The 20823-nt window shown below is 55.4% G+C and overlaps 9 protein-coding genes across 9 annotated transcripts; 3 read left to right on the top strand and 6 right to left on the bottom strand.

Moving 5' to 3' along the window:
- The first annotated feature begins 579 nt into the window (after positions 1-579).
- On the top strand, positions 580-2781 carry V1518DRAFT_104102 (something about silencing, SAS, complex subunit 4-domain-containing protein). The gene is made up of 3 exons (XM_066900661.1): positions 580-1440; positions 1497-2299; positions 2440-2781. Exons 1-3 carry the CDS (start codon positions 1050-1052, stop codon positions 2458-2460), a joined length of 1215 nt encoding a protein of 404 aa, XP_066757670.1. The 5' UTR covers positions 580-1049; the 3' UTR covers positions 2461-2781.
- Positions 2782-4489: 1708 nt separating this feature from the next.
- On the bottom strand, positions 4490-6524 carry V1518DRAFT_421794 (P-loop containing nucleoside triphosphate hydrolase protein). The gene has a single exon (XM_066905309.1). It carries the CDS (start codon positions 6485-6487, stop codon positions 4664-4666), a length of 1824 nt encoding a protein of 607 aa, XP_066757669.1. The 5' UTR covers positions 6488-6524; the 3' UTR covers positions 4490-4663.
- On the bottom strand, positions 6525-7550 carry V1518DRAFT_421792 (uncharacterized protein). Its single transcript, XM_066905308.1, has 2 exons — positions 6765-7550; positions 6525-6713 (listed from the first exon to the last, which is right to left on the bottom strand). Exons 1-2 carry the CDS (start codon positions 7415-7417, stop codon positions 6662-6664), a joined length of 705 nt encoding a protein of 234 aa, XP_066757668.1. The 5' UTR covers positions 7418-7550; the 3' UTR covers positions 6525-6661.
- Positions 7551-9797, bottom strand: V1518DRAFT_421790 (heat shock protein 70 family). Its single transcript, XM_066905307.1, has 4 exons — positions 9667-9797; positions 9596-9615; positions 9378-9539; positions 7551-9325 (listed from the first exon to the last, which is right to left on the bottom strand). Exons 1-4 carry the CDS (start codon positions 9703-9705, stop codon positions 7699-7701), a joined length of 1848 nt encoding a protein of 615 aa, XP_066757667.1. The 5' UTR covers positions 9706-9797; the 3' UTR covers positions 7551-7698.
- Positions 9798-12067, bottom strand: V1518DRAFT_421786 (FAD binding domain-containing protein). Its single transcript, XM_066905306.1, has 2 exons — positions 11915-12067; positions 9798-11868 (listed from the first exon to the last, which is right to left on the bottom strand). Exons 1-2 carry the CDS (start codon positions 11924-11926, stop codon positions 9979-9981), a joined length of 1902 nt encoding a protein of 633 aa, XP_066757666.1. The 5' UTR covers positions 11927-12067; the 3' UTR covers positions 9798-9978.
- Positions 12068-12356: 289 nt separating this feature from the next.
- On the bottom strand, positions 12357-13895 carry V1518DRAFT_407242 (putative TOS1-like glycosyl hydrolase-domain-containing protein; the record flags this gene model as incomplete). Its single annotated transcript, XM_066901986.1, has 1 exon — positions 12357-13895. One exon carries the CDS (start codon positions 13893-13895, stop codon positions 12357-12359), a length of 1539 nt encoding a protein of 512 aa, XP_066757665.1.
- A 2033-nt stretch (positions 13896-15928) lies between these two features.
- On the top strand, positions 15929-17314 carry V1518DRAFT_376976 (UV radiation resistance protein and autophagy-related subunit 14-domain-containing protein; the record flags this gene model as incomplete). Its single annotated transcript, XM_066901562.1, has 2 exons — positions 15929-16418; positions 16611-17314. The coding sequence occupies 2 exons, from the start codon at positions 15929-15931 to the stop codon at positions 17312-17314; spliced, it is 1194 nt and encodes a 397-aa protein (XP_066757664.1).
- Positions 17315-17452: 138 nt separating this feature from the next.
- V1518DRAFT_421781 (uncharacterized protein) lies at positions 17453-18741 on the top strand. The gene has a single exon (XM_066905305.1). The coding sequence runs from the start codon at positions 17485-17487 to the stop codon at positions 18673-18675; it is 1191 nt and encodes a 396-aa protein (XP_066757663.1). The 5' UTR covers positions 17453-17484; the 3' UTR covers positions 18676-18741.
- On the bottom strand, positions 18575-20048 carry V1518DRAFT_421780 (uncharacterized protein). The gene is made up of 3 exons (XM_066905304.1): positions 19885-20048; positions 19464-19818; positions 18575-19415 (listed from the first exon to the last, which is right to left on the bottom strand). The coding sequence occupies exons 1-3, from the start codon at positions 20008-20010 to the stop codon at positions 18745-18747; spliced, it is 1152 nt and encodes a 383-aa protein (XP_066757662.1). The 5' UTR covers positions 20011-20048; the 3' UTR covers positions 18575-18744.
- Positions 20049-20823: the final 775 nt, after the last annotated feature.

The raw sequence follows: 20823 nt of genomic DNA, 5'->3' as shown, positions 1-20823 counted from the left end.
TCAGTTGACCCATCTGCCTGGCTATATGTTCCTCAATATCTCTAAGAGTGCCATCGCAAGGAGCCCCAGCCCCTGTGATCCACATAAACCTGCAGACAGACGGAGGTGAGCGGATCAATGATCATTAGCAGTCCTGCAGGCCTATGCGCATATACGGTAACAGAAAATCTAACTTATATGTGTGTTGCTTGACAAAAACTAGCTCCAGAAGAGTCTGTAATAAGTCATATGCCGTGTGTAGACTAGCCTAGAGTGTGATCGGCATTTGAGAACCGGTCAATGTTGATACCGTCGATAGCATGACACACTCCTGCATCAAACCTTTCCAGAATTGTAAGTGCATTTTGTCGAAAAAGTACCTGAGAATCTTCTCAGAGGCTAGAAACACTGAAAATTCCTATTTCAAGTTACCACGCTATCATTTCCCTCACTACTCGGTAGAGAATGGGGTAAAATAAGAGCCACTTCCAGGTCATCAGCTGGTGATTGACTCACGCCGACAAAACGGACTGGGTCACCATCCGTTGCATCATCCCCTTTATTGACCACTTCATCATTTCGTGTATGCAGAACTGGTGTGAATAAGTTAGCGGTACTTATCTCGGAGCAGGCAATCTTGCTACAACGCTCTATCCGAGCCGCTGATTCCGAGAGGGGTAGGTCCCGCCACTTCATATGAACTGAGGTCGGTATTGGTTGGGCATTTGCCGACAAACTTTTCCTGATGCCGTGCTACTGGTAGAGTCATCGATTAGTAACGAGGCGGACACACAGGCAAAAAGATATTGACATGAAGTGTGAAGTGAACGATATCAGAGCAGACCTCGCCAAATATCCACCGTGGTTGAGTTTGTCCACATGTCAGTCTGCGCTCTGCAAAAAGAAGGATCCGTAGGAAGACACTCTGTTCTACTATGAGCGAGAAAACCGGTGTGTCAACCGGACCATTTCGACATGAACAGTGACGGGCAAGCAGAGCGACATTGAGACTTACTGCATGTTCTGTGGGGTTCGATCTGGAATATGGTAGAACAGATCGGGGATGCAATATGCTGTCCAGTGAGCGATGTTTCGTGGACAGCGGTATGTGTATCGTAAAGTTAGATCCGCGATATTCCTGGCGGTCTGTACATGCAACCATACGCGACACGACGGCAGTACGACGTCGCAGTCTGCACAACTTCATCACCAACAATGATCTGATTGCACTCCTTTCCTTCGCTTCATACTCCGCCCAAACTCTTCTATCAATGACCCTTGCAGCACCAATACCGCCAAAGCGCGCTATCTCCCCCGCAAACTGCGACTCCCAGTCATCCCCCAAAGGTCGCAGCTGGTACCGCGACATAGACTCCGAATGGGTCGCGCACCAGGCGGACATCCACGCGGCCAAGAAGCGCGCGAACGATCCGCTCTGGTTTGATACGCTTGTCGCTCGAGGTACGTCACAGTTCCCTGCTCACTACTGGTGATCCGCAAGATTAACGCGTCGACAGAGCACATCGACTACAACACCCCGATCCCCATCATCGACACCACCTTCGCACCTTCGACAGCCCCTGCCACGCCAGCACGCCACCACCGCATCCACCCCGAAGTTTCCTTTACAGCCCGCACCCTCTCGGATGGCGCCCTTGTCGAACTCAACAGCGACGACCCCTCCCCCACCAACATCACCACAAGTAACAAGACCTCCTCCCGCGGTGCTCACCGTCCCAAGACCCGTGGCTCTACCGACACCCTCCCCGACGACGTGTTTGTTTCCGCATTCAAGCACTGTGAGCGCCAGGAGAAACAATACCTGACTTATGAACGCGACTTGATCATGTACGACAAACTTCGCGTTTCGCGGTTACTCGAGAAGTTGATCTCCTCGCGCGACTGGCGCCGCGCGGTCGTCGCAATGACACCAGTCTCGGACCCCAAGAATGCGACCGAGATGGCGCAAAAGCGATACTTACTTCTCGACGAACTTGAAGCGTCATCACAGAAATTCGAAAGCTGGCGCAATCGCGAGAAGAAGTACAAAGGCACGCGCGCGAAGGTGCAGGAGGAACTACGTCTCGTGCATCTGCGCCGTGTCGAGAGACTTGAAGCACGAAAACGCCAGCTTGGCATGTCAGCAACGACTAAGATCAGCAAGAAACAGAAAGCAACAGACGTGCTAGACACACTCCCTCAGAACCCGCCGAATATCTTCATTTCTGACCTTCTCAAAGAAGCGGCACACTCGCTCCAGACAGAAAGTCGCGTTCGCCCCCACAAGACTACTGCAGCTAAAGGGATCGCTAAGACGAAGGTAACGACCACCAAGAGCAAGATCGCCAAGCCTGCAGTCAAATTACGGATCAAGACTTCTTCCAATGTGGCCAAACCTGCAATGAAGGTCAAAGCGACCAAGCCAGGGAAGGTCCCAAATAGGGCTAAATCTACGACTAGAATTACCAAAACTACGAGTAAAGCCACGAAATCTTTGAAATCCATGACCAAAGTCTCGCAAATCACAAGAGCCACGAAATCCAAAGTCGACAAACCTAGCAAACCGGCACCGGCATTCACAATGTCAACACGAGGAAGAGCCAAGAGATTGGAAGCTAGCTAAGTCTCCTGCTGTACAACACACAACCAAGTTAATTCATCTTTATCGTCTATGGTCTGATCAATGCTATATCACAATCGACACATATACACTTGAACTTGTTCCGGAACTTTTCGAATTTGCACATCGAGCGCGCCGTCTCCGCGAATTGGTCGGTCATCATGGCGGCCCAGAAGTGATCATAATCTCATAATGTCCACTTGCCGTTGACTTAAGCCGCGGTGCAGCCGGGATTAGCATTAGTAATGAGCATGTGTGGAGTGTGTATGATACTACTGGCTTGTCGATGATCGGCAGGTGCACAGGTTCTGCTGGAGGCACCGTGATATCAGCTGTGTTCTGTTCTCATTGTCGACCTGGGCTATAGCACGAGCGCACACTTTCTTTGCGGTATGCTGTGCGTGCCGGTTCTTGGACGGTAGATGGTCGAGCGAAGTTCATGAAGTTGAGCCCGGTTTGAACTGTGCGTACACAAGCTGACCACCACGAAATATGTCCCTACATGACCCTGCATGTGCGCGCGATTGATCCGTACCTCTATTGCATGTTAATCAGCACTGTTTATAACAATTCAGACCACGCAGCTTGTAGTGACTGTGGGCGATTCGAACTTAGAGATCCAAAGGTTGTTTACACGCTGCTACGTGCAGGTATTCATACTATGAATAGTGGCGGTGACTGATAACGGGGTTTATAAGATCGGTAACCATGACTTCGTCAGGTTGAAAACCATCTGGCTCTCTATTCACTTGTAACAAAAGCTCTCAATTGAATTAATATTTCGTAATACCATGTCAAAAGCCACTAAATTGCGGAATTGTCAGCAAGCCAAGGCTGCTTGACCCATCTGCTTTCGCCAAATACACATCAGCCTCTTCAAGAATGTCACAGCAGCAATGGCCAGTGATGATTATCCGCATAACTTTGATATAACAGCATGGATCGTAAACTAACACAGAGCCGTTATTTCACTGACGACTGCCAGTAACAGCAAATCAACAAGGTATGTATATGGCTATCGGGAAATGAGTTCAAAATAGGCATAAATGAACCAAGCACACTGTGTAAGACTGCAGTGAGCGCAATCGCTTGTGATATTTGTTCCATGTTGGGACCGTCAATCAGAAAACTGGTCATCATCAAATATGTAGCGACTTTCAAGAGCATGTTGATGTCGAGTAGTTAACCTAAATCCAATCAGAAACTAGAAAAAAGAAAATTCCGAATATCAAATTACAGCTTCATCCTTTTCCTCGCTGCTCATAAAACAATATGGCAATGTGGGGGCAAGTACTCCATGTAGTGCTCTAGCAATGCCAACAAAACGTATTACATCGTCATCCATAGCAAGGTTTCCATAACTTAACATCCGCGCACAGTCTCCACTGAATTAAACTTGTACTAAATACCAAAGCAGTGATTATCGCAGATCCTGCAATCTCTCTGCATCCTTACGGTCCGAGTGGTGAATCCAGGAGGCATGTTGTCAGGCTCCAGACCTAGAACCGAAGCCAGCGTCGGTTGAGGAGTTCTCGCGATTGACCTCGCTCTGCCACACGGAAACGAAACGAGGACGCGACATTTTGACTGCCGAGCGATGGGTCGTAGTATATGGCGTCGTTAACTTCGTCCGTATTGTTCATGGCGGTCAGCTTCGTAGTTACCTAAACGGGACGCGACGGTAGTACCACATCGCACTCTTTACGACTTCACCACCAACAACGAACATTGCGTCACGGCCAAGTGTCAGATAGTAGAGCCTGCCAGGTCGTGAATCGAGATCATAACCAGGACTTTCACGTCCTGAGCAGCCAAACCCACCTATATAGTACCCGCATTCACTATGCCGACACAGGGTGGTGCCGAGAGCCTTAGCCCATCGCTCTAGGTTATCTGCCCGCTGCATGATACTACTACATGTACAATATACATGCACAATATAAACAACCAGTAAATCACATTTTCTCGTCCCGTTTCTGATCTATACTAAACCATAACCGACAATATATATATCCCCGAACCACAAACAAACACAACTAAGAGCCATAGAAAGAAAGACAACTTTTACATGACAATATTCTTGGCCAAACTGCTCTTGTACGTCAAAATCGAGCCGTCCCATCGAGTAGTGGTCTTGTTGTTGCACACGTAAATATCCTTTGCGATCTTATCGAGCAGTCTGAAGTCGTGCGAGACCACAACAACGCCGCCAGAGAACTCATTGATTGCCTCGGCGAGCGAGTCGATCGTCGGAATATCGAGACCGTTGGTGGGCTCATCGAGCAAGATCACGTTGGGATTCTCGATCGCGAGCAACGCAAACACAACACGTGAACGCTGACCTTCCGATAGGGTGGCCATCGTCGCGGTCTGACCTTCACCAGTAAGACCATACCTGCCGAGTGCCTGGCGCCAGTACTGATAGTCCTGTGAGATCTTAGGGTACTTGTCGCGCACAAATTCGAGCGCGCTCTTGCGCAGGTCGAGTTGGTCGGCCGAATGCTGTGAGTACACACCGAGCTTGAGATGCGAGTGGCGCGACACACGGCCACCAGTCGGCTGCAGCTCGCCGGTCATGATCTTGAGCAACGTCGACTTGCCGACGCCGTTGGGACCGACGAGCGCAACGCGAGAGTCCATATCGACACCAAAGTCAAGGTGTTCGTAAAGGTTATCCTCTGCGTTGCCAGAATACGAGAAAGTGACGTCGTCAAACGACAGCACGGGCGGTGGTAGCTTCTCGACGTCGGCGAACCGGAAGGAAAACACCTTATCCGGAACAACCTTCTCAATAAACCCGTCCGCCTCCATCTTGTCGAGAATCTTCTGTCGCGACTTTGCCTGGCGCACAAGGTTGGCGTACGTACCAGCGGACGCGATGAACTTCTTGATGTGCGCAATCTCCTCCTGCTGCTTGTTGTATGCCTTCATCTGGTTCGTCTCCAGCTCTGCACGGGTCTTGACGTATGAGTCGTAGTTACCCGTGTATGGCATCAGCTTCCGAGCGCGCATGTCGATCATGCTCGAGCACACGCCGTTGAGAAAATCCTGCGAGTGCGATACGAGCACAAGAATTCGGTCGAACCGCTTCAGATACTCCTCGAGCCACACGCAGGCTTCGAGATCCAAGTGAGCGGTGGGGTCATCGAGCAGGAGCAAACTCGGCTTGACGAACAGTGCTTTCGCAAGCGCGACGCGCATACGCCAACCACCGGACATATCGCGCGTGCGCTTCTTGATGGTCTTGTTTGTGAACCCGAGACCGCGCAGAATCAGCGACGCGCGCGACTCGAAAGTTGACGGGTCCATGCTCTCAACACGCTCGTACAGCTCCTCGAGAATAGGCGACTCAGGCCCGTCCTTCTCGAGGATCTCCTCCGCCATATCCTCGAGCCGCTTGAGCTCATGCTCGGCTTCGCGCACAACGTACTCCAGTGCGGAGTAGTCTGTCGCCTCAGCGGGTTCGTTGAGCAGGTAAATATCGATCTGCTCGGGAATGGGGTACTCGCGCGCGGCGATGGCGCGCAGGAAGGTGGACTTGCCGCAGCCGTTCTCACCAAGCAGACCGTAACGACGGCCGTAGTTGAGCTCGAGCGTGGAGTCTTGGATAAGCACCTTACCGTGGAACACGAGCGAGACGGATGACACCTTGATATCGCGAGATGTAACGAGACTGGAAAGCACACCAGTCGTGACACGGTCCGAGATGCCGTGCTCGTCCTGCTGGAGCTTCAGCTTCGCGACCTCGCTCGCAACAGCGGCGACAGGAGCGTCGCCGTCGTCACCAGCAACGGAAGTTGCGGCAGACGAGTCCTTTGAGCCCTTAGCCGGCTTGGTGGCCTTCTCGGCGCGCTTCGCGTCACGCTTGGCTTTGGACGCAGAAACCATTATGTGTGATGAAGGGGAGGGCGAGGAAGATGGTAAAGTTAGCGGCGACGATTGTTAGAAAATTTCTTTGTGAGTGAAGGGTTAGGGTATATAACTCCCAACGCCACTTTTCACTACCTTCCCTGACCGGAAATGCCATTTCTTCATCTTCTACAACTTTTGAGATCCCGCTTGTCACTGGTCGCCTCCGGGCGATAGGGCGCGGTTGAACCCGCCCTGCCGATTCCTGCAAGGATATTAGCATCTCCACTACCCAAAACACGACTCAGCAACGTACATGTATTGCCGATACTGCGGCACCTTCTCTCGCGCGATAAGCCCGGCGTCGTTTCCAGACACCTTCTTCTGCTTCGTAGTTCCAAACCCGCCGAAGCCCATCATGCGTGCAATCTTCACATCGTCGTCTTCCTCATCGTTGTTATCTTCGTCCGCGGCTTCGAACCTATCGTCGCGGACGTCGCGGACACGATTGTCATCTACCTTCTTCCTGCCGCCCGTATACTCCTTCTCATCTCTTACCGGTGGCGTCCGAGACCGCCGCCTTGCACGCCTTTCATCACGCTCCCGACTGTCATCCCTCCTTCTCCGCTCGTCCCCCCCGGCTCTCCCGTTTCGATAGCGGTCCCTGTACTCATCCCTCTCATTTCCGCGATCTCTCTCTCGAAGTTTCTCCGACCCTTCAGGCTTTATATCGCTGTCATATTTCTCGTCATAGCGCGTAATACGGCGTTTGATCTCGCTGTAGTGATGACGGGAGTCGCGCGCGGGACTTCGTGAACGCGCGTGACGGTATGGCTGGCGCTCGGAGGAGTGTCTGTCGCGCTCGCGGTCTCTGCTGTCTCTGTACTTGCTATCTTGTTCGCGGTCTCTGTCGCGATCACGCGGTCGGTAGTCTCTCTCACGATCCCTTCCACTTCCTCGTTCCGACATTGTTGCACAGCACTTTACTCCAACGATGAACTCACGAAAATTGGAAGGACATAGTTGAAACACCCTAACCCGATGGCTGCGTGCTCCGAACAGAACTCCACTAACTCCACTACTGCGCTACCCCAAAACCACCATGAAGTTATACGTCATCTTCTTACTACACTAGCTAACAAGAACCCTGCTGAACTTTTGATAAACAACTAATTCCCTACAACGAGTGGAAACATGTATATATGGGGCAAATAAAGAAAGAGTGTGTGTAAAGTAACCACGACAAAATTTTAACGGGTCGACATGGAACGGGTGACGACGCGCTTGAGCTGCAGCTCCGCCTTTCGCAGGTCGTCTGCGGTGGCATCCTCGATCTCGAGCGCCGCCATCGCGTCCGACAGCGCGTTTTCGATCCTGTCCTTGGATCCACGCTTCAGCTTCAGCGAAATAGCAGGGTCGGTGATGGTCGACTCCACTGACGAGATGTAGCTCTCGAGCTGTTGTCGCTGCTCGAACTTTTTCGAGAACGCCTCGTCCTGAGTCTTGAACTTCTCCGCGTCGTTAATCATCTTCTCAATGTCCTGCGTCGAGAGCTTGCCGACAGAGTTCGAGATTGTTATGTTGGCCGACCGGCCGGTAGACTTCTCCAGCGCTGTAACCTTCAGGATGCCGTTCGCATCGACCTCGAAAATTGCCTCCAGCACGGGCTCGCCCGCGCGCATGGGTGGGATACCCTTCAGGTCGAACTCGCCAAGAAGCGTGTTCTCAGTGCAGTTAACACGTTCGCCCTGGTAGACGGGGAACTGCACGGTAGTCTGGTGATCCTCGACGGTGGTGAACGTGCGACGCTTGATGGTGGGCACGGTAGTGTTTCGGGGAACAACAGGGGCAAAGATGTTACCCTCCATGGCGACACCGAGCGAAAGGGGGACGACGTCAAGGAGCAACAGGTCCTCAGTCTCTTCACCAACAGCCTGGTTCGTGAGAACAGCACCCTGGACAGCGGCACCGTAGGCGACGGCCTCATCTGGGTTGATCGACTTCTCGAGCTGCTTGCCGTCGAAGAAATCAGTCAAAAGCTTCTGAACCTTGGGAATACGGGTCGAGCCGCCGACAAGCACAACCTCGTCGACAGCGGACTTGTCGATCTTGGCGTCGCGGAGCACCTGCTCAACCGGGTCGAGCGTGCTCTTGAATAGCGCGGCGTTGAGGTCCTCGAAACGCGCACGGGTGATGTTGGAGTTGAAGTCCTCGCCCTGGAAGAGAGAGTCGATCTCGATCGACGTCTGGGTGACCGAGGACAGAGTACGCTTCGCACGCTCGCAAGCGGAGCGCAGACGACGAAGAGCACGCGCATCCTCGCTGATGTCGAGCTTAGACTTACGCTTGAACTCGGCCTTGAAGTGCTCAAGGAGGTTAGTGTCGAAGTCCTGGCCACCCAAGTGAGTGTCACCAGCAGTAGCCTTGACAGTGAAGACACCACCCTCGATTTTGAGGAGGGAGACATCGAAAGTACCACCGCCAAGATCGAAAATAAGAACGTGCTTCTCTTTCTTGGTCTTACCAGCACCAAGACCGTACGCGATAGCGGCCGCGGTGGGCTCGTTGATGATACGGAGCACGTTAAGACCGGCGATTGCACCGGCATCCTTGGTAGCCTGGCGCTGCGAGTCGTTGAAGTAGGCAGGCACGGTGATGACGGCCTTGTCGACCTTCTTGCCGAGTTTCGCCTCGGCGATCTCCTTCATCTTGGTTAAGACCATAGAGCTGATCTCCTGGGGAGAGAAAGTCTTCTTCTCGCCGAGGTACTCGACCTCGATCAGCGGCTGCTCGGTAGGGTCTGGCTTGACGGTGAACGGCCAGGTCTTCATGTCTTTCTGTACGCTAGGGTCGTCGAATCGTCGGCCAATGAGACGCCTGACCGCACATTTAGCACTTCCCTCTTCCTCCCTGCTCTATAGAAACTCACTTGGCATCGAAGACGGTGTTCTTGGGGTTAAGCGCGGCCTGGTTCTTAGCGGCATCGCCGATGAGACGCTCCTTGTCAGTGAACGCGACGAACGAGGGAGTGACACGGTTGCCCTGCTCGTTAGGGATAATCTCGACAGCGGAGTCGTAGGTGGCGACGCAGCTGGGAGTCGGCGGTCAGTGGAAAAGTCTTCTTTCAAGGAGCAGCGATGCGCATACGAGTAGGTGGTGCCGAGATCCTGGTAGAGTTAGCAAACGCAAACCATGGAAAGTCAAAAATAAAAACATACAATGCCGATGGCACCCGGGAAGACTTCGTCAGCAGACATGGTGGTGATGAGTGGTGAGGGTGGAGGTCGAGGTAAGGAAGAGGACGAGGAAGGAGAAGAAGAGCGGGTGTAAAGGCGCAGGAAATTTTTTCTGTCTCCCACACAGGGCAACCCCTGACCCTGGAACTCTATTGGCACGTGCCCACTCTGGCTTCCTCGTCCATGTCATCTTCTCCCTTCTCCTTCTGCTTTAAAATATGTTAACCGAACGCAATCATCATGAACTAGTTATATACAGAGTACACCTCACAGCACGCACACACTCGCACCCGCCTATGGCTCCAGCACCGGGTTCGTCCCCGTAATCCTTCCCACCACTGTGTACGCCGCGTACTTCGGAATCACACGGTCCTCGTGCAGCATCTCAAACTCCGGCGTTGCGTCGCGGCCCGCAAAGTTCACAATCGCGTTTACGCCGCCCGGGTGGTCCGGCAGGAACTTGGTCAGGTCCATCACGATTCCCTTGACAATCACCCAGCAATCGTCCTTCTTGTTATGCTTCGCAACCTCAGCGACCGTGTACTCCTTTGTCGGGATGGAGAATTCCTTGGGCGTGGCGGATTTCTTAGAGTCTTCCTCAGCGGGAGAGGGAGATGCCGCAGCAGGGGCAGCAGCGACGGTGGCAGGAGCAGACGCGGTTGCGCTGCTCGACGACGCGCCATCCCATTGCACCGTCACCGATCCCGGCTTCGCTGGGTCAATATGCAGCGAAATGAGCCCCAGTCTCTGACTTGCCGACGACGCCGCGCCGCCCTTGAGCAGCTTCTGGAACATGTAATGGGAGGACGTATCACCCGCAACACGGCCGTAGACCACACATCCCAGCAAACTCGACCCACCAAGTCTGTTCGCGCCGTGCACACCGCCCGCAAGTTCGCCGCATGCAAAGAGGCCTTCGAAAGGCTTCTGAGTGGCCTTGTTGATCACCTCGGACTTGTCATTGATCTCAACACCGCCCATGGTGAAATGCAGCACGGGGGTCACGAGCGACACATGGAAGTTTGTGTCGTTGATATCGAAAGGCATATTTGAAAAGAACTTCTTGCCATACGGATCCTTACGTTTTCCGGCAGCGATTTCGTTGTATTCGGCGAACACTTGCGCGAGTTTCTTTTCACCGCAGCCAATCTCCGCTGCGAGCTGCTTCCCGGTGATCTTCTTCATGAGCCCGCGACCAGAGTAGTGCTTAGTGTGGAAATCGAGCACATCCGATGCCTTGCCGTTGAGAACAAGGCGAATCGGCCACTTTGCCTTCCGCTTGAACATCTCGTTGGAGACGTAGTCTCTGTGTCCAAGCTCATCGCAGAACCGATCGCCGTCGCCGGTGAGTAGTAGGCCACCTTCGCCACGGAGCGCCTCTGCAGCAAGGAACTTCCACTTGTTTTCTGGGTCCTTGGGGTCCACCAGGCCAGTCGGATGCACCTGCACCTTCTCCATATCAATGCCGCAGCCACCCGCGGCCATAATCATCTTCTGTCCGTCACCAGTGGCATGCGTGCCGTTGGTAGTGGCCAGACCATACACATCGGGTCTGTACTTCTTCAAAAGCGAGTCTTCCGTAAAATCTGCGGCGTAGCCACCAGTGGCCAGAATGACCGGCCCATAGAGCTTAAGTGTCTCGCCTGTCTCGAGGTTTTCGTACTCAACACCCAGAATCTTGTGGTCGTCGGCGGGATCTTTGATGAGGGTCGTCACGCGCGCCTTCTTGAGGATCTGCACGCGATCGGGGATCGACTCGGCGTAGTCCTCGATCTTCTCCATTAGCGCGTAGGTGATGGCCATACCGGGGAACTTTGCGTCGTGCCCACGATGCGTGCGCGGCTGCGAGTGTCCACCAAGCCGCGATACGAGCGTGAGATCGAGCTTGAACACGTCCTGCAGCCACTCGACCGCAGCGGCGGAGTTATACGTAAGCACGCGGATCAGGTCAGGACGTGCGAGGTCGCGTGCGGACTTCATGGTGTCGTCATAGAACTGCTGGACCGAGTCGGCAATGTGAAGGTCGACCTGGGTACGAGTAAGCGCGCCGTTGATGCCGGAGGTTGCTTTGGTGGAGTTGCCGCCAAAGAAGCCCTGCTTGTCGAGGAGGACGACGTTAGCGCCGTTGATAAGGAGCTGGTGGGCGGCGGAGAGGCCAGAGAGGCCGCCGCCGACAACAATGACCTGGACATGTTAGCAGTGGTTCGAGATCGAGAGAAAGGGTCCTTACACGGTCCGACATTGGTGGTGACAAGAGAAATGAGGAAGTAACGATCTCGGCGGCAGGCGCCAGCGGCGAAGGGCCGGCATAAATACGGCGCAGCGGCGCGTCTTCACGTGCGGGGCTGTTCTGGGGTCAGTGGCCTGAAGGAACTCCCGCGGATTAAAGTGCACCCGAATCCGTGTTTTCGTCCCCAACACAGAAGTATGTGGGGAAGCGGGGTCCGCAGGGCGGTCCTCGGCTTATCCCCCGCGCGCTCATTGGCTCAATAATCAAGTGTTTTCTTCACAAAACTAAACAAAACACATGCCCGCAGGCGACATAGCACACATTACTATAGTACAGTACAGGTATAACGAACAAAAAGGTACAACTAATATTCCAAGCAGCGAGCAAAATACGTGCAAAAGTGCGCAATGTTCATACCAACACTAGGTATTCTTCGACGTGATCAAGACGAAATGGTCACGGTCTCGTCGATGTTAGCAATCCAGCCGTCGATCGTGTCCGCGGTGATGGTCGTGTCGAAGTCGACAGAGTCGTCGAGGGTCACAAGGTAGATGGACTCGTCCGAGCCGTCAAAGATGATGGCCGCCTTCATCGTGCCGCTGGTGGGGCGCGCAAAGTAGTCGGAAGAACCGCCGCCGCCGTACTCGGTGCCGGTGCCCTGCCACGAGTGCAAAGTCGTGGTCATGTACGAGAGGCCGGAGGAGAGCACTTCGAAGACGTCGAGCTCGCCGCAACCTGAGGTCCAGCAGGAGCAAGAGCCGTACTGCTGGGTGCGGGGAATGCGGCCGTTCAGGAACCAGATGGCGGGCATGTCGTAATTAGCGGTGGCAGAGTCGGTGGCGGTGGGCATGCCGAACTCGAACAAGAACATTTTGTAGTCGCCAGAGAAGCCGACGAAGGTGTCGACACCGTCGCGAGAGTAGCCGCAGACGTCGGTGGTGCATGGGGTGTCGGAGAAAATGATGACCTCGTAGTCGGAGGGGATCTCGACGTCGTCGAGGATCTGCGCCTCGGCGGCAGCGGTCTGGCCATCGGTATTGGCATAGGAGAGCGAGTTGCCCCAGCATGTGTCCCAGACACCGGAGCTATTGGTACCGCCGAGGTTGTTCATGAAGGTGATGCCAGAGGAGGAGCCAGACTCGGAATCGTAGTAGGCAATGCGGGACCAGTCGCCGGTGGAGGCGGTGGCCGAGGCCGAGGCCGAAGACGACGAAGAAGACGAAGACGAAGACGCAATCGAGGAGGTCGTGGACGTGGACGACGACGATGTCGTGGTGACAACAACAAAGGTGGAAGGTGATTCCACGGGAGAGGACGACGAAGTCGTAATAGGGGTAGATGAGGTCGAGACGGCAGCAGGCGCAGAGGAGGCGCTGGTCGAGGCAGCTTCAGAACTGGCTACCGTGATGGTCTCCGGGGAAGCAATAACTGCCGCAACAAGGGTCTCGCCCGCGATGGTCTCGGTGGTGATCGTCGACTCAACAGGGGCGGTGGTCTGAAGTGTGGTGGACTCGGGGTCGTACCAAACAGTCTCAACAACAGTAACAACCTCAGTGACCCACACAAGGTCGCGCTTCTGCAGGTGGAGCGCGTGGCGAAGGGCGTGCTCGTGCTCGGAGCGCTTGGCGACGGGGGCTGGTGCGGGGCTGGCCTCGCGCTTCTTGAGCCTGCGCTTGGTGGAGGACGCACTGGAGGAAGTGTAGACAGCGACCTGCTTGATGTTGATGGGGCCGCGGAAGTGAATGGACACGTCCTGGTTAAGCGGCGCAAGGGAGCCGGAGAACGAGGTGGACGAGGTGGAGCAAACACAGTCGGAGGACATGTCCGTGACCTCGTCGTAGGAGCCGGAAAAGCCGACGTTCTCATAGACGATGGAGTCGACCTCGTCGCAGTAGTAGTTACCGTCGATCTCGGAGCAGGTGGACGCGGTGGCGACTGCGCCGAGAGCGAGGAGAGCGAGGGCGGACGTGAGTGCACGCATTGCGGTTGTTGTCAAAGGAGTGGCGACTGGCGAGGGGTACGAAGGAGCGAAGGGGCGCGGCGCGACGCGTCGAGCGAGGCGCGGAGGCTGAGCGGCGAAAAAGAGCGACGAAAGGAGCGACTGGGAGGGAGAGAGGAGGAGAGAAGGAGGAGGTGGAAGAGAGCGAGAAGACGAAGCACGAAGACAGCGGCGGAGTGAGCGAGAGTGGAACAGGGGCACGCAGAAGGGGCTGCACGCCGCGTTTTATTTTTGTTGACGCGACGCCGAACCGGCGACGCGTGGCGCACACACCGTCACACCCACAGGGGTTTGTACTTCTCATCCTCGCGCCACACATCCAGTACCATATCACCAGTCCGTCGCAGCGGCTGTCTCCGCAGCGTTTGGCTGTTCGGCTGTTCGCGTTCGGCCCGGCGCACTTGTTCAACTTGCACGGCCGCCAGGCACACCACGGGAGAGTATGCTGCCGCACAGCGCCCCAACGGGAAGTGTACTCGCCAGTTGTGACCCGCGTGTCACGCGGCTCACAACCTACACCGTTAATTTCCCTAAGCTCATCTCCTTCGCATCGCCGCGTCATCCCCTTCCACAGTGCGGCCTGCCGCGGCGCCCGCCCAGACCGCTCACTAATTTGCCTTCAAACGTCTTCTCGTGAGCGTGCTAGACTAGAGCGCGCGGCGGCCCGACCCCGCGGTCACAGCGCACACTTCGGGAGTCGGGCGGCGCCGGAGCGGAAGGGTCGAGACGCGTGGCGGGTGCGACAGGCGCGCTAGAACTGCAGTGCAATTTTAATTCATGTTCCCGGCTCGCTTCATCGCCTCTGGAAAGCGCAATCTTTCTCACTCTCTGCTCTCGTCGCCGCGGCCTTCCACGTCCGCGCCCAGCAGCGCCAGCGCCGCCCGCAGCCCCCGCACACACCCGCTCACCTCCTGCTGCAACCCCGTGATCTCTGCCTCTTTGGTCGCGGCCCACTCCAGGCGGGTCTTGATCCTGTCGTCAGTCAGTTTCTCGTCTCAGCTCCAAACGCGCTCCCTCATGCCCACCGCTTCCGAGCCCGCAGGTGGTCAAACTGCGCCGCCGCGCGCACCCACGCCGCAACGTCCTACACACATGGTTAGTGAAAAGTAGTACTGTGAACCCGGCCGCGTGCCGTGTACATCGCTGAACTCGCGGAAGCTCCCAAAGATCTCGCGCTGTTCTTCCTGCGCGCGCGACATGATCGCGCGGTACTCCTCAAACACCACGTCCTCGTCCGCGGCAGACGGCGGCGTGCTCCCTCCTGCTGCCGTCGGCGGCGACGCGTCGCTGCACGCGTCTTCGGCAGTGCACACTGCCGGCGGCTGTGGCATGGTCGTTTCCGTCATGCGCCTCGTGGACACCACTCAATCCGCCGGTCGGTGAGTCAATCGCGCAAGTGGTACCTGGCGTTGAACTGGAGTGCACGCAGTCGACGGTGGCGGGAAAGCTGGCGAAGTGAAACGCGCAAGACGGGCGAGACAAACGCGACGACGCGTCTCGAATCCTCATCCCAATCCGACTCCCCTAGCCCTCGCGAGTCAAGCACGTGATTATTAGAGTACAAGGCCCAGGTACACGCTAAGTCAGCCTCGCGGCTTGGCCGCTGGGCTGCCAGTATTGCACTAGAATCACCACGCAAGCTAAAGAGAGACCCGGTAGTAGCAGATTTGCAGTCTGCTCTCGTAGTCCTTTGTAGGCAGAGCTACAGAACTGACTGCAGTCGTTGTGACAGCCTTTCAGATTGCTGTGCAGCTAACCTCCACGACCTCATCGTTGATCCGCCGGTTGCGCAGTCATGGCCGGACTTCCCTCCCGGCACGCACTCCACCGCTCTCTCGAACTACATCAGTAATCGCTACTACCACTACCACACCCCGCCTCTTCATCTCTCCGCTTTCACTCTAATGTGGCACTCCTTTGCAGCGATCGACTGACCGAACGCTGCCCCCGCCATTATGGCGACTACAGCAGCCACCACTACGACAGCCGCGATGACCACCACCACGACCACCACGATGACCGGAACACATACACACGAGTTCATCGCCTGCTGCGGCACCTGCAACCGTCCCGACCCCTCGCTCACCTGCGCGCGCTGCGCCGCCGCGACAATGCTCGCAGACCGTCTGCATCTCCTCGGCGCTCTCTCTTCCCGCAATGCGCTCGCCGCCGCCGTCGAATCCGCCGTGCCTCCCCGCACTCACGAAGATGCGGCGACCACCGTCGCGCGCACTGCCGTACGCGTGCAGCAGCTCAATTCTTCTTTGAAAGAGTACCGCGAGGAGCTAAGAAAGATGAACGCCCGCGCTGCAACGTTAAGGGCAGATGTGCACGCGCGATCGACGACGCTGGTACGTGCAAACACCGCGTTGCGCAATGCACATGCGTTGGAGGTCGGACACGTTGTGCGCTCGCGCGATCGTGCTGCCGCGAGAGTCGCAAGCATGCGCAAGACGCTGGGCACTGAGCGGGTGCGTGTTCTAGGAACCTTGCGGGATATCATGCGTATCGAACTGCTCGACGAGCACGACGGTGGCAAGGCACCGCTCGAACACGCGCCCTCCCCGACTATACCGCATTCCCCGCCGCTATCCTCCTCCATCGACTCCACCCCCGAAACATGGACACTTCTCGCAGAACACAAGCGCTCTCTCAAGGACCGTCTCCTTCGCCACCACGAAGCCACTGCCGTGCCAGTAATCTACCCCGGCCGTCTCAAGCTCGGCAGCGTCAAAGTTCCCGATTTTGCTTCGTTGGCGGTCACGCCGCCCGCGATCCTACGCTCTGCGGTGCGGCGTCTGTGCATTCTCATCGAGAACATCGCGAGATATCTCGACGTGCGGTTACCGTACCAGATCATCCACGTGCCGCATCTCGCAATCGTGCGCAAGCAGTTTTACACTGTCGACGTGCACTCCAGAGTCAAGGAAAGTGAGTATCGGCGATTTACCGTCTCGGGCGAGATTCGCGCGATGGCGCAGAACGAGAAGAAGAAGGTCGAGCTGGACCATTTTATGGAAGCAGTTGCTTTGTTACTCTGCGACGCGGTTTACTTATGCGGAGACACCGCCAGCGATCATCCTACCACTCCACTATCACCTGACGACGACTCGCACACCAGCCAACGTCACAAGGCCGCGGCGTACTTCGACGTGGCGCCCTACATCTGGCGCGCCGTGACCGTCTCCGACCCCGCTATCGCCGCGGGCAGCAGCCACGACCACCACCATGTGCTATTAGAGCCTGCTGTGGTGCTCGTGGCCCTCCGCGAACGTAACAAGCTTGACGCGGACCGCCGCGCGTGGGCGGAGTGGCAGATGGTCGACGCAGCGGAGCACGCGGAGGACGATATGTTTCTTGTCGACGCTCTAGACGAGGATGATGGAGTAACCGCTTCATAGCTTGTAAATTTCTTAGGTTGTTATCGAGGTTGGCGCGATATCAAACGTGGTCTGCGCACCACGGATTTGTAATGCTCGGGAAGCCGGCGCTAACCGCCCCGGCTCTCACGACTCTCACCATCCCTATTTACCCCCGTACGCACCTCAATTGCACATCTACCTTCTCCAAAATGGCTACCCCCACTGTCATCGACCCCGCTGCTGGCGTGCCTTTCTACACCCCTTCCCAGGTCATCCCCGCCGGAACCTTTCTGTCCGCGCCGGAGGGCGTGAAACAGCCGCTGGCTTTCACCCCGCTCACCATCCGCGGCATCACCTTCCAAAACCGTATCTGGGTGTCGCCTATGTGCCAGTACTCGTACGAGGACGGCATGCTATCGGAGTGGACTTTGGTTGCCATTGGGTCGTATGCCGTGCGCGGCGCGTCGTTGTCGATTATCGAGGCGACTGCGGTGTTGCCCAACGGTGGTATCACCGGCCACTGCGCTGGTCTGTGGAAGGACGAGCAGATTGCCCCGCTGAAGCGGATTGTCGACTTTGTCCACTCGCAGAACCAGAAGATTGGCATTCAAATCGGCCACGCCGGTCGCAAGGGCTCCACCCTCGCCCCGTGGTTGCCTGGTAACTACGCGCATGAGGGTCTCGAGGCGGGATTCCCAGACAATGTCGTCGCACCTTCCGAGGGAGCGTTCGACACCGACTACGTCGCTCCCCGTGCGCTAAGTACGGAGGAGGTCAAGGCATATGTTGCGGCTTTCGCGGCCACTGCTGTGCGTGCCGTCAAAGCCGGCATCGACGTGATTGAGATCCATGGCGCGCACGGATACCTTATCAACGAGTTCCTTTCGCCTGTCTCCAACAAGCGCACAGATGAGTACGGCGGTTCTTTTGAGAACCGTATCCGTTTCGCAGTCGAGATCGTCAAAGCGATCAAGGCCGTCATTCCAGAGTCCGTGTTGTTGTTCTTCCGCATTTCCGCGACCGACAGACTCGAGACCCTGAACGAGGGCTGGACCGTTGCTGACACCGTCGCGTTCTCCAAGATTATCTCCTCCGTTGGCGTTGACCTCCTCGACGTGTCCTCTGGCGGTGTCGACTCCCGTGCCGTGATCGAGTACGGTCCCGCTTTCCAAGCCCCCTTCGCGTACCCCGTCAAGGAGGCGCTCCCCGAGTTTGGCGTCGCGCCTGTCGGCGCGATTCACACACCGGAGGTGATTGAGGACGTGCTAAGCCACGGCGTCGATGCCGTTTTTGTAGCGCGCCCGTTTTTGCATAACCCTAACTTTGTGCTCGATACCGCGAAGGCATATGGCATTAAGGTCCAGTGGCCTGTTCAGATTGGGTACACCACCGGCCACTAACTTTGCAGTATACAATGATGATAGAAATGACTGAAAAATTAATATAGCACATTTGATAGTACACGATATCTAGGCCTTGACGGGTTCGGCAGCCTCTGCTGGCGCTGGCGCTGGCTTGATCGTTGGCTGTGTCTTCTTCTCGAAATACCGCTTAATATCCCGGTTCACCATCCAATTCCACACTGGTCCGAAAATTAGCAGGGCAAACGCAAAGAATCCTTGCACAAGAAACCATCCTGTCGAAGGCGATGCACCGACCATCAATCCTGACAACACCGTGCCGATAAAGTCCGTCGTAATCATCTGTTTCCCCGCCGACAACTTACGAATCACAATCTCCGCGCATGCATCAGCAGTGATCGCATCCGATGGGCCCTCGATCTGTCGCGTGATTTCTGGTTTTGTAAGGTTTTCCGCGTCATAACCCTCGGATTGGAAGTTTCCAGCAAATACAACCGACACAGAGATATTGTAAGGTATGCATTCTTGGCGAAGCACGTCGCCGAGAGAACGTAGTGCGGATTTAAGCGGGGCGTACTGCGAGTATCCGATGAAGGAGTAGAAATGTGTCACGGAGGAGAATAGCACAATGCCTCGTGGCGTAGTCGGCTGCGGGGCGGCTGTCGCCATGGCTCTCATAGCCGCGTGGGCCAGGTATAACGCGGTGTAGTAGTTGATTTCTACACCTGATTGTAGTTCCTCTGGTGTGAGATCGAGGAAGAGTTTTGGTATGCATGCGCCTGCTTGTATTAGTCTGGAGTCAACATCTGATAGAGCCCCATACGTACCGGCGCAGCAGAGCACGAAATCCGGGGCACGCCCGCCAATCCGTAGAGCCTCGGAAACAACACGCTCCGCTTCCTTCGCACTCGTCAAGTCCGCAGCGATATACGTCGCGAATTGACCCTTCCGTGTCACAGACGACAGCAGGCCCTCCTCAGGTGCGCTGGCCGTGGTAACACCGTCACCACCGCTCTTCACAGCGTCGCCGGCACCGGAAGCTGCACTGCTCTCCAGTTCCGCTACTGTATCGCGAAGAAGACTTTCTCGCCGGGCTACGAGCACGACGGATCCCCCGCGAGCGTAGATTTGTGTCGCGAGCGCGCGGCCGAGACCTTGCGACGCGCCGGAGATTATCACGAGCTGTATTCATTAGTTTTGCAGATCGAAGTAATAACAAGAGAGACGGTAGGGTGGTCAGTGGTGTACCTTGCCTTTGACATCAAAGTGATCTATCCGGGAGAACATGTTGTGGACCGGGGGAGGGGGGTAATTGTACGCAGGTTGCGAAGTGTGATGGGATGTGTGCGGTTTTTGGCGCACGTTGGATGTCATGAACGTGGGTAACTTTGTTGACAACTCGAGGCGCGACGACTTCACGAGCAGCACGATCAATTCTCTTACATACGAGGGGTTTAACGGTGTTTTATGGAGCAGATACTGATTGAAGTGTATTGAATTATAGCCGGTGCTAAGCTGCAGACAGCTTATTTGACAAAATTGAGAGCGTCGTGCGACGGACCGGACGGGCTTGCGTGTTGACAGCCTCTGCACCGCTGACACAGATTTTTTGCACGTTCTTGCTGCTTGTGATATTCACTTTTGTCTTCTAATGTTTTGCAGCGGAGAATACGAAGTTCGCGGCTCCGATCAGTGGAACAATCTGGCCTGAATATAGCGCTCTGATTCTGAATTCTTACTGCAAACGACACTTCTGATTTATGGCAGATACCACTGACGTCTTGATACGCCAGTAAAGCTATGGGGATAATGCCTTTGTCACTGCATTTTTAGTCTACGATACAAGATTAGTCTTGCCACCATAGCGGCCTCGTTTCTTGGCTCGTTTGCCACTTTCGTGATGCATGATTTTCAAGCAAGAGACGTTCGTATTGCATTATGCGTATCTCTCAGACAAGAGATAAGCGGATCGAAGTTGGGACATGCATGCTAAGTCAACCATTTTGTTGCAATTGCGACATTGCAGTTGACATCCCCACACCGGTTTCTCGGATTTCAACACGCTTCTGAATCTCGGATCCTGTCTGTTGGTCTTTAAGAGAAAACAAACATTTGTGGCGATACACATCCCATATCCTTACAGTACCGCACCTGGGATAACAAATCTTGAGATAGCTCGAGAGGTGT

The sequence above is a fragment of the Limtongia smithiae genome (genome assembly GCF_038497785.1).
Source record: "Limtongia smithiae strain NRRL Y-17922 unplaced genomic scaffold V1518scaffold_12, whole genome shotgun sequence".
Lineage (NCBI taxonomy): Eukaryota > Fungi > Ascomycota > Lipomycetes > Lipomycetales > Lipomycetaceae > Limtongia > Limtongia smithiae.
The sequence above is the reverse complement of the archived record's forward strand: the minus strand, read 5'-3'. Positions and strand labels throughout refer to the sequence as shown.

What these genes read in the sequence shown, in the direction of transcription:
- V1518DRAFT_421790 (XM_066905307.1), bottom strand. Translation starts at nt 9,705, where the DNA reads ATGTCTGCTGACGAAGTCTTCCCGGGTGCCATCGGCATT. An exon ending in TCCCGGGTGCCATCGGCATT is followed by an intron (nt 9,616 to 9,666) that starts GTATGTTTTTAT and finishes TAACTCTACCAG; the next exon opens with GATCTCGGCACCACCTACTC. An exon ending in AACACCGTCTTCGATGCCAA is followed by an intron (nt 9,326 to 9,377) that starts GTGAGTTTCTAT and finishes ATGTGCGGTCAG; the next exon opens with GCGTCTCATTGGCCGACGAT.
- V1518DRAFT_421794 (XM_066905309.1), bottom strand. Translation starts at nt 6,487, where the DNA reads ATGGTTTCTGCGTCCAAAGCCAAGCGTGACGCGAAGCGCGCCGAGAAG.
- V1518DRAFT_421792 (XM_066905308.1), bottom strand. Translation starts at nt 7,417, where the DNA reads ATGTCGGAACGAGGAAGTGGAAGGGATCGTGAGAGAGACTACCGACCG. An exon ending in CCGCAGTATCGGCAATACAT is followed by an intron (nt 6,714 to 6,764) that starts GTACGTTGCTGA and finishes ATATCCTTGCAG; the next exon opens with GAATCGGCAGGGCGGGTTCA.
- V1518DRAFT_104102 (XM_066900661.1), top strand. Translation starts at nt 1,050, where the DNA reads ATGCTGTCCAGTGAGCGATGTTTCGTGGACAGCGGTATGTGTATCGTA. An exon ending in TGATACGCTTGTCGCTCGAG is followed by an intron (nt 1,441 to 1,496) that starts GTACGTCACAGT and finishes ACGCGTCGACAG; the next exon opens with AGCACATCGACTACAACACC. An exon ending in AAGGGATCGCTAAGACGAAG is followed by an intron (nt 2,300 to 2,439) that starts GTAACGACCACC and finishes ATCTACGACTAG; the next exon opens with AATTACCAAAACTACGAGTA.
- V1518DRAFT_421781 (XM_066905305.1), top strand. Translation starts at nt 17,485, where the DNA reads ATGGCTACCCCCACTGTCATCGACCCCGCTGCTGGCGTGCCTTTCTAC.
- V1518DRAFT_421780 (XM_066905304.1), bottom strand. Translation starts at nt 20,010, where the DNA reads ATGACATCCAACGTGCGCCAAAAACCGCACACATCCCATCACACTTCG. An exon ending in ACTTTGATGTCAAAGGCAAG is followed by an intron (nt 19,819 to 19,884) that starts GTACACCACTGA and finishes TAATGAATACAG; the next exon opens with CTCGTGATAATCTCCGGCGC. An exon ending in TTTCGTGCTCTGCTGCGCCG is followed by an intron (nt 19,416 to 19,463) that starts GTACGTATGGGG and finishes TAATACAAGCAG; the next exon opens with GCGCATGCATACCAAAACTC.